Genomic DNA, 11,766 nt, shown 5'->3' with positions numbered 1-11,766 from the left:
ACACACACACACACACACACACACACACACACACACACACACACACACACACACCCACACACACACCACACACACACACACACACACACACACACACACACACACACGGCGGCGGCACCGCACGCACTTAGAAACCGTCCTGAGTAGACGGAAAAGGGGTAAGAACACGTCCGCACGGTAGAACGGATGACTCGTCGTACAATTGTCTCGGTATTGTTCGTCTTTCACTGTTGGTTCACGGCTACGATTTAACCACTCCGTCTCTCCCTGCGAACGGTCGGAGCCGGATGCTATCACAAAACCCGAGTGGTTGGCGTGCAATGACAAGGTCTATACGCCCGGCGTGCTCCCGTCTTTTATTTCTCCTAGACTCCTTCACTTCTGCGTTACTACCTTCTCATCTCCCGACGGAAGCTAATTCGCTTATCTACGTATTAGCGCTAATAAAACAGTTCATTAACTATAGTGCCAATATTTATGCTAATAAGTAACTGAAACTTTGTAGTAAATAACCATGATTATCGTTAATTTATGTAGGAGACTGGGTCGATAGGCAAAGAACTTGTACAGACTAATGGGGTGGACGCTTGCAGTATTTTTAAGTTTGACTTTTTGGTTATGGGTTTTTCATTAGATGTGTATTGTTTAGCTATGGGATGGAGCATGGAATGAGGATGGGTAAGATGGTATAGTTTAGCGTAGTAGTTGTCTTATTTATGTTTATGGTGTTAATTTGTGTGCTGAGTGCGGTTTATTAAAACTCGCGTCTGGAGGGTGGTTTAGGAGATTTGCTATAATGACGTATTGTTAGGGTTGTATTGTTGTAATCTGGATTTTATGGTTGAATATAGGTGGTGTATATCAACGCGGTCGACGGGTGTAACGAGTTGTTGGTATCGTTCGTTAGTTAGCTAGGCTGCGCGCGTGCCCGCCTGGGCTCGTTGGGCCCGCCTGCCGCGTGGCTTTTGTTTTTGTGTGCGCCCGCGGCGCTGGTGGTGGGGTTTTGCGCCCCGTCTTCTCTGTCGCGCCCGGCCTGGGCCCCCCGGCCCCCCGCGGCCCGCGCGCCCGCTGCGCCTGTGGCCCCGCCCGGGGGGCCGGGGGGGGGGGGGCCCCCTCCTAATCGCTTAACATGAAAGCATTGAACGGACGTCGGGTTGGTGGGAGCAGTTAACGCTAATTTGAGTGCGAAGGTGTTAACGTTGGGGACACACACACACACACACACACACACACACACACACACACACACACACACACACAGACACACAGAGCACCTGTTAATGCAGACAGGATAGTACACATGAAGGCTCAAAACTAAAACACACACAGCCACACACACGCTCCCACAGTTTATACTCCACACCAGCAATAATAACCTATCCAACTGTGACAGGTTCGTGACTGCGGGACAATTCACACAAATTGCCCTTTTGTCAAAACAAGTGCTGCTGTGTGTTACTGTAAGTCTTGGTCTGACAGAGACATCTTTCGTGTCATGAATGAAATTATTAACATTAACCTTAAACAGTCAATACAATTGTTATTATTTTCATTTTTATTACTTTAATATTTGCTTTATGAAAAAACTGCCAGAAAATGTAGTTTAAGGTGATATTTTTTGTTGTCAGTCCAAAACTTAAAGATATTCAGTGATATAGGATACATAAGATTCAAAGGTTTTATTGTCATATGCACATAACATACACACACATATATATAATTGTATAGTTATTTTATCATTTGTTTTTTTATCTTTGATTTTATCCTTAATTGTATTAATCCGTGCTGTCCTGTTTTTCATCCTTAACCTGTTGCTGTTAAACTACTGAATTTCCCCACAGGGATTAATAAAGGTCCATCTTATCTTATACAGTGTAGAAATGGCGATGAACATTACATGTCACTTGTTAGACGCTTTTATCCAAAGCGACTTACATACTCAATACTGTGGGCAATCCCATCAGGAGCAATTTGGGGTGAAGTGTCTCAGGGACACAACTACATGCTGATTACAGCGGGGTTTGAACCTGTGACCCCCTGATCCAAACACCAACGCACAACCCACTGCACCACACACCCCAGAATATCTTCTGACCCGAGCTCCTCAAGCAATTCAAAATATATAATAGAATACAAAAATACGAATAAAAAATAGTGCAAGAAGTCTATATACATGTAAATAGAATATAAATGATGTACAAGAACAGAATATTAACACAAATTAAATATGGTTTATTGCGATGATAACTATTTATATATAATATATATATATATATATAAGTAGATTGCAAGATGACAAACAGATTCATGTTTATCGGGGCACTTAACAGAGCTCAGGTATTTAGCAGTCTTATTGCAAGAGCAGAATTTCTCCATATTGGAGTGGCCCGAAAAAACATTTCATGACACTTTTACAGGAATAATTACTTCCATGATTAATAGATCATCTACAAAGTCAGTAAGTTATTATTTTCTATTGAATGACTAACGGACTAGTCAATTAAAAACAACTAATAATCTCTCTGTCTTTTTCTGTATTTGCAGGGAACACTCATCCAGCACTTGAAAGAACACATTCTCCATGGCAATATGACCAGCAGTGATGTCATCATTTACTACACCACGGTATGTACACAATCCCTTTTCGTCTCATCTTGGTTACCAGGTATTGTGGGTTGTTTTTAATCATGAACTTGGTTACACACGCACACTCAAGCGCACACTCAAGTGCACACTCAAGCACACACACACACACACACACACACACACACACACACACACACACACACACACACACACATATATATATATATACATATATATATATATATACACACACACACACACACACACACACACACACACACACACACACACACACACACACACACACACACACACACACACACACACATATATATATATATACATATATATATATATATATACACACACACACACACACACACACACACACACACACACACACACACACACCGATCTTGTCTAATGAGCAGCATTGAGTACAGAAGGTCAGAGCTGCGCATAATTTCTTGTTGTTACTCAAAAAATCTAGCTCCTTTTGATGATACACTCTGAGAAACATCATTTAATGTTGATTAAAGCTGAAACAGTTGTTTGGGGTAGTGTTTATGTCGGTTTTACACATGATTAGTGCACATTTTAAATTCAAAATCAAATACATAAATGGGCAAACCTCACATTATCTTGACTAAGAAATTGATTCTGTCAAGTTTTAGGATTACTGCCTTATGTCTTAAAAAATAAAGTATGACTCATGTATGTCTGTTAAGTCGACCTGTATCTAAATTTCTGCTGCAACTACGGATTATTTTCATCATATATTAATCGCTTGATCCATTTAACTGATTATTAGTTTATTCTACGATATGCCAGTTTTGTTTTCAATTTGAAATAACGTAGACTTATAACTTGTGTTATGCGACCGTTAGTCAAATTATTTATTTATTTTTAGAAATGATAGAAAAGCTTCAAATCTTGTCAAAAGCTTGACCCAGCAAATGTGTGTTGATAAAAGACCAAAAATGATTTATTGCATTTATTTCAGTCAACTAATATATTACATTACCTATTGTTTCACCACTAATTGTAATTTTATAATTACAATAATTGTATTATATAAATTATTATTATTATACTGCACAACAGTAGAGTTTATTGCTTTTTATGGACACACACACACAAACACACACAGAGAAAAAGGTAGGAAACAATACCCACATGCTGTCCGGGCTTGTAATTATGTGAATCACAGAAGCATAACTCACATTCTGCAGGGGTTTTCAATTTTGCTACCCACTTATCCGTGTTGATGGAAAAGGACTGTTTTTACCAGATAAACTGACCACTGGGTCACTGTGTGTGTGTGTGTGTGTGTGTGTGTGTGTGTGTGTGTGTGTGTGTGTGTGTGTGTGTGTGTGTGTGTGTGTGTGTGTGTGTGTGTGTGTGTGTGTGTGTGTGTGTGTGTGTGTGTGTGTGTGTGTGTGTGTGTGTGTGTGTGTTGTCCTTAGACTGGCTGGATGATGTGGAACTGGCTGATGTCTGCTCTGGCAGTTGGAGCCTCTGTGGTTTTATATGACGGTTCACCACTAATACCCACACCCAATGTACTGTGGGACCTGACGGACCAGCTGGGGTGAGTTTAACACATAGACACACACACGCAAAAAAAACAATAACTAAATTGTTGTGCTGTTTATTGCTTTCTGTCTGTAGATGATTATTTTAAACACATAATGAAATAAAATCCCTTTTGAAAACACATTTGCAATGAAGGGGTTTTGAATACAAATACAATTTATCTGTTTTTATCCAACATTTTTCAACCGATAGATAGTGTAGCTTCTGATAAGTGTAGCGTAGCCCAACCTATGTTTCATTGTCAACACAAATGACCTGACATTAGACCACTATATATTCCTTTAATCTAATACTTGGTTTAAATGAAGAGAAAAGAGACTCATAGAGAAAGAATGGAAGAAACCCAGACGATGCAAAGGAGAAGGAGGGATTTGGACAGACTGACAGAGAGGGAAAGACAGCACAAGCAAAGGGTAAGGTTTTCCTTGGAGATTTTGTTTTCAACCACAGAATTGGTAATGTGTTTGCCTAATTGACAACTTGGACACACACGCATACAAGAGCCGACCTATGAATAAAGATTTCTGCCGGTTATTATTTGTATGGAGAACGGAGATCCACAGCAACTGATCATACAATAACCCTTCATTATTTACTTATTAATGTATCACTCCTCATTTAAATGAGAAGACCGAGGGGGAAAGGATGTCTTGGCCATTAAAGAGACAAAAAGGAGAAAATGAATGAAAAAGGCAGGGAAATGGAAGATAAGAACGATTATTATTTTGGTGTATGGTTGGAAAATAGTAACAGACTTATTATAACTGGATGTGAAGTCACCAGGAAGAAGTTTTGAGAGTGTCTCTGCATTGAGAATTGGAGGAAGCATAATCCTTCATTAATTTCCAAACATATCAAGCATACAAATACATTATTTATAGCTTTTGATAAGCCCATATGAGCTGCCTGGCAGTTATTTTGAAAGAGCATTGATGTGCTGTATTTAGCTGAACAAGCTGCTTTAAGGCAGCAGGGTCAGCCATCCATTGAGCCTGTTGTTATTGAGATTGATAGTGAAACCCGGGTCAAACTACAAGACGGCTGAAACCTAAAGTTTACAATCTAGTCAGAGGCTGTTCACACAATAAAATGGCTCAATGGGGACTTTACAGATTCCATATTTGAGAAAATGTTTCCCTTTTCTTATGCAGAATCTATCGTAGAAATGTATGTTGAGGTAACACAATTACAAATATACTTGTGATACTGAGAAGTAGATGCTACTTTACACCCACTACTGTACTGTTTAATACTATATATCCCCTTTCATTTTTTATTCAAGACATATTTTCAGACACGGTAGGTGGACATCCCAACAGATTGGCATGTAAATGTCCTGAAATCCTCCCCCATCGCCAACATAAACAGCGGATTCTAAACCAAGTATTGATTTTCTATTGTCTTTAGAAAAGAGAGGAAACGGTCAAGGACAAAAGTGTGAGTGAGTGAATGTGTGCAGGCAGGCAATTAATTGGCTCAGATCTAATGTGTTCCATTGTTCAGGTCTATATACGTCTAAAAGGTGGATAGGTAAGTGTGTTAGTTCTCCCCAGAGAAGGCCATTTTATTTCTCTTTATCATTTGTTTTAAAGAAAGTCCTTGTGTCATATGGTATTTAGAATTTAAATGCATTCACTCAGTCATTTATTTAGTATATGACTCTAGATAAAAGTGGCCAGATTGCCTAAAATTCAATGGAATGATACCGACACAGTTTGCCAGCGCAGATTGATGCAAACCATTTACTTGTTTATATTTATATACATATGATTAATTTATAATTAAGTGCTACCAACATTGCTGGAATGAAGAACTGTGTGTCCTCTGCTAACCTTTTTGATATTTTCAACAAATTATCATTTAAAAAAGGGGTGGAAGAATTCCATGAGAAACTCTCTACCCCTCAAACCCCACCACCTTAAGCAACCTGAGAGCTATCTCAGTCAACCTGTAGTTAAATTATGACAAACCATTTGCACTGTGGTCAGCAAAAGTAATACCCTTTTAAGGAAGTGGTACCATAGACAGTGCAGCAGGAGTGGCATATTGGAAGGGAAGGAAGGAAGGGAATAATGGGGATACAAATGTGACGCATATAAAGAGTAGTGGGAAATAAAGAGCAAAAGTACTTCTCCTGCAAAAACTCTGCTTGTAAATCCCAAATATAATGAGCTCCTTCCACAACTTTACTAGTCGATTTTAACATCAATTACAATATATTAGGAACCTCCATTGATGATTGGTATCCTGTTAAAATAACTGGTATAGTCGGGATTGGGTCAGGATTGAGTAACATTAACATTTTTGATTGGTTTTTAGTAGCTGTTTAATCACTTACATGTCTAAAGCTTTTAACCTCTCTGCTTTGTTCCCTCAAATATTTTCAATTGGAAAAACAAGTGTGTTCAAGGGTAAAATACAAAAACAAAATGAATCCTCAAAGAGGAATTCAATGGAGGGCTGCCAGGATGACTGATGAACAGACCAAACTATTTAAACAGTGAGATTTTTGAACCAATTAAGTGCTGATGTTGCCACCTCAGACACGTTTTCCACATCCTAACGCTATGTGGAAAGACCCTCTGGGGGAGGCTGACAAGAAATATTTTACACTCTCCTCTGAATTGGGGTTGGACATTTTAATTGGGGCTAAACCTGTCAGTCTTAAACTTACATTGAGGCTTCTTCTTGACTTTTGTTGGTTAGTTAGAATTGTAATAACTACTCCCGATGTTGAATTCTTCTGCTCAGTCAAGCCTTAAAACTGACATTGCCAGATTTAAATCTCTTTATAGATAGGTTTTTGAAGATTGCATTGTCAATTATAGGAAAGGACTGGTACTGTACTTTTACACAACAAGCCCCTTTTGCTAAAAATTGATTATTGCAGACTTTCTGCTTTTGGAAAAAAAGTCAAAGGTGCTGGAAGCCTGCAAATTGGGAAAGTCTCAGGAGAGTTGTGTTTGTTTGTAGTTCTCCAGTAGTTTTCTGTGCTTCACGACATATTAAGGATGCTTGAGAGAGACTAATACAAGATGCTGAGGAAGTTCTCTGTCCACAATGGTATTTCCAGAAAGACCCTTACTGTATATAGAGAACATAAGCCACAACATGTATTGGATGGATTTCAATGACTCTAAAATAAACTATATTCATGTAAAACACAAAAATGTGTGAAATAGCCGAGGGAAAAGCAAGCAAAAGGTTACACAATGTATTCTGTGACAGGTTTATGTGTTTGAATGAGACATCAGTATTCTCTGAGGAGCTTCTTGTCTCTTCCATCTTTTGTCCAATATATGTTGAGCTAAGATGTCAGAAAGAGCATTCCTTTACTTTTTCAATGATAAAAGTGTTGTGTCTTGCAAATGCAAAATTCCCAGTTTGAAGGACATGAGTGCAGATAAAGTTGAGCAGATTGCATCTTACCAACCGTGTTTCAGATATCCTCTTGTCTTCAAGCTCTACATTTTGTAAACTAAAGACTCAAGTCTTCATCAATTTTTGTACACAAAATCAATTCACAAACCAAACAATAACATTGTTTTTTAAGTACTTAGGTTTACTGTACATGTCTACATTCATTTTGAGCCATATTGTCTTCTGCTTTGCCTTTTTTGATTTTCTTGCACCGGGTTAGATTGTAGCACAAAATGAGAATATTTTATAAAACAAAACAGAAAAGGCCTCACAATTCTAGATGACAGAAAGAGTTGAGGGCTGATGGAAAAGTCATTCTTAACATGTCTGTCCTTTCAGAAACTCACAAGAGAGAACAATTACATCGCCAGGAGGGGGGCTCAGTATTAGAATCATGTTAGTGACTGAAAGCAACAGGGTTCTTAGGAAATTGGTCTAACTTTAGAAACAAAAGCACTAACACCCTGATATAGAGGCTGTCAATGATACTGAACAATCCCTCTTGTACATTTTCCGTATATTGATTCTCAAAATTGATGTAGAGCTTCAAACTTTTAATATTGCAAATAGGTAACCAATTACACCATCAGACGTAGGTTTCAAACTGTTCCTCATCGCCCCTGACGTCTGAGAAGAAAGTAATGGCGCATTTTTATATTACAATTCTTCCCGGGGTGAAGGATAAGTGCGAAAGTAGTTTAGAAAGCATGCACTGAGAAGAGGGACCTCAGTTTGTACTTCATGACACTCACAGAGACACATTAACGTTATAGCTGCTGCCCGAGGGGCTCTTGTGTCTGATTGGCTTTGAGTGTATCTTATTGGCCCGGTAGCTTCCACTAACATGTCTCCCTTGAAACAGACACACTCGTACATTTACAAGTGCAGACACACACTCACAAACAAGAGACACACAGCTACTATTCAACCGTCCATCCTAAACATCCAATTATCAGCCACACCTGGCCACCTGCCTCCAATCAGAACACACTGACCCGATCAGTTGTCGCTAGCAACGAACAAAGACAGACGTGTAAGAGGTGGGCGGGGTGCGGGATGATGGATAGGATGGAGAGAGTGACTTCATTACTCCCCAAGCCTGTTTATTGGCTGAGTTTGACAACACAGACATTCATTTCTTAGTAATCCAGAGATTTGGAAGTAAATAAGATAAGAAGTAATATGACCTATTGAATGATTTCAACAACAATACTTTGGCTTAGGTTCATTGTTGACCAAAGGTGAGGCTTACGAGACAGCATGGAAAGTGTGTGTGTGTGTGTGTGTGTGTGTGTGTGTGTGTGTGTGTGTGTGTGTGTGTGTGTGTGTGTGTGTGTGTGTGTGTGTGTGTGTGTGTGTGTGTGTGTGTGTGTGTGTGTGTGTGTGTGTGTGTGTGTGTGTGTGTGTGTGTGTGTGTGTTGGGCCAGTACACGCATCATTCACACGACTCCTTTTGAGATATTACTTCTTTGAACCTTTGCCCTCTCACCCTATCTAACCCCCCCCACTGCTTCCCTCACCCAATTACCACTTATTGATTTGAACATCTGAGAGCAAATCACATCTTTCAGTGCCAACCAATTCCTGGTTATTGACCAATCAATCATCAGACAGTTGTTTTGTATCCCAGAGACGGATTCTTTTTTTGATCTTGTTTTGATTGACAGACATGGTTACCGTTGTGATAGGGTGCAATTTGATTGATTTGATGTCAACAAAAATAACTTGAAGACACAGACTGAGACACAAACACACCCATTCACCGAGGCAGACTTTAAAGAGCCCTTTGTTTTAGAATTAAAACTGCAGGGGAACACAGAAGTGACGTTTTGTCACTTCATGCTTTCCACATGTTGTCCAACTGTTGTCAGGTGTCAGGAGGACTTCCATTCGCACAGAAGAAAGACACCTTCAAACATCATTTCATTACAGAGTTGCCGTGTGCAAACATCCTTTCAATACAGTTTCCACTCTGAACCATCTCCTTGTGGAACATTGCTTTGAGAAAAAAGATTATTAATTTACCCCTTTTTAGAAGTGAAGATTTAGTCATTTGTTCTGGGAATGTCATTTTCGAGCTTAAGAATAAAAGCCTTTTATCAGAATTATTTTTTTCCCACATTGTTTTGTTGACAGGAAGAATATGAATTATGTTATCCACATGCTGCAAACAATAGTTTCATTTAGAACCATGACACAAAGCAAAGAAAAACATTTCATTCAACCTTTCTCTAATATGCTATACACCTGGCCCCCATTTAAAGTTTGTGAATTTGAGTGAAAATAATAAAGTCCCTGAAAGCTTTTGAAAAGAATAACATAAAATTGCACGGGCCACTAAACATGGTCAATATAGGTTTTTGTCTAAGAAAAGTAGATAGGCTATGTCTGCATGCGTGTCCCTCACAGTTGCGATGTTGTATCAACGGTCACATGACTTGAGAAAGTGCAACATAAATGATCCTTGATCCTTGTCTTAAACTTTACCATGATGGGTCCTTGAAATTGAAGGAGTTGTGCCTTGAATTTGATGTTTAAGACGTTTTGGGAACCATGTATACTATAGTATTCGTCCCCATCCTAATGCAGTCAATTTATTTGTTGGAGTAGAGCTTTGCTACTTGTTTAATTTTGATGGACACAATTCCCAGCATAAACAGCGATTACAAACAGATGTCACATAGTTTGTTTGCCTTTCTGTTCATCCAATTAACTGTCCAATATTATGGTCTTGAGCTAAATATTCCAAACCGGCCGGATTGCCATGGAATTTGGCAATAACATTCATTACATACAAAAGGATGAGTCATAATGTTTGCTCATTTTGTTCTGTTGTTAAAAGTTTATACTTGTCATAATACAGAATACAGACCAAGTATGTAGGAGGGCTTTGGCAATGGCTGCCATTGTTCGCAACAATGACGCAAATTCCTATTTTACCCCCAAAATAATGTATTTTTATTTGCATGTTTTGATAGAAATAGTGCTTTACTGATCCTTCATATTGATATTTGAAACAAAATTCTCTCTTTTTCCTTCAGTATCACTATCTTTGGTACCGGGGCCAAGTGGCTGTCAGTGCTACAGGAGAGGAACCTGAAACCAGGTGAGCTGTGGGCACGCACGCACGCACGCACGCACGCACGCACGCGCGCGCGCACACACAATTTCCTGCTAACTTTCATACATGACACTGCCTCGTTGCTATGTCTGTGACACCAAAGTGCCTCTGGTGCATGATAAAACTATTGCTGCTGTGTTGTGCTCTTTTAAAAAAAGATACAAACTATAATGTATCAGATCAAGGCACATACTTTTCAGAATGGTAGGGTCCAATCATCTATTTACTTCAAATTCAACCTTTAGTTTTAACCTTTCATACCTGTGATTTCTCTGGTAAAAAAAACACAAATGCTAGTTATAATTGAATAACACAAGCTGGCTTTTGATTTACATAATTATATATCAAAGCTTTCGCTCTTTATTGCTCAAATGTTTTGTATGTTCTCCTCCACATTCCCTTCTTGCCCTTACCTTTTCTTACTTTTTGTCCTCCTAAATTAAATAAGCTCTTGAATCGATGTGCATAGCATAACCAGTTTCTTTGCATCGCGATTCCCAGTGTGCTGTTCTAATCAAAACAAATCCATATTCATATTGCCTGCTTTGTATTTCTCTCTGACTGCAACTTGTAAATTAGGTTCACACATTAGCTTCCCTACTATGTGGATAAACAGACACAAAAAACTAAATGTATTTTTCTGCTCCACCCTCTTCAGTCAGCCAGCCACTTGTTCCGTTTGGCACAGTGTGTGTGTGTGTTTGTTTGGAGTCTTATTAGAGAAAAAGGGAAGAGGGAGATGTTTGTGTCTCTTTGTTTGTTTGCATAATGTGTGTGTGAGCGTGTTTTTGTGCGGGCACACATGCCTCCAGTGAGCTGGGAAGGGCGGGGGGAGCTTCTCCCCTCGCTGCCCCAGCGGATGGGCCCTTTTCCCTGGGCTGACATTTGGACCAGACACCTGGAGGCATGGTGGGGGGTAGCAAGATTTCCCACTGTGTGAGTGGTAGTGCATGCAAGAGTGTATGTGGTGTGACATCAGGCTGGGAAAATACATTAACAAAACACGTAGGACAAATTTTCAGAAAACAAAACCCTCTCTCTTT

The 11,766-nt window shown here is 39.3% G+C and overlaps 1 protein-coding gene across 1 annotated transcript in view; it reads left to right on the top strand.

Annotated features, from left to right (window-relative positions):
- Positions 1-11,766, top strand: part of LOC104942019 (acetoacetyl-CoA synthetase-like) — a 58,655-nt gene that overhangs the window by 37,740 nt on the left and 9,149 nt on the right. Inside the window, exons 11-13 of the mRNA XM_010767208.1 lie at positions 2,545-2,625; positions 4,053-4,177; positions 10,644-10,708. Coding sequence (XP_010765510.1) covers positions 2,545-2,625; positions 4,053-4,177; positions 10,644-10,708 — 271 coding nt within the window. The remainder of the gene's footprint in view (positions 1-2,544; positions 2,626-4,052; positions 4,178-10,643; positions 10,709-11,766) is intronic.

This window comes from Notothenia coriiceps, unplaced genomic scaffold (assembly GCF_000735185.1).
Source record: "Notothenia coriiceps isolate Sejong01 unplaced genomic scaffold, NC01 NC01_scaffold00004100, whole genome shotgun sequence".
In the NCBI taxonomy this organism is placed as follows: Eukaryota; Metazoa; Chordata; class Actinopteri; order Perciformes; family Nototheniidae; genus Notothenia; species Notothenia coriiceps.
Note: the sequence above shows the minus strand (reverse complement) of the source record. Positions and strands in the feature narration are given on the sequence as shown.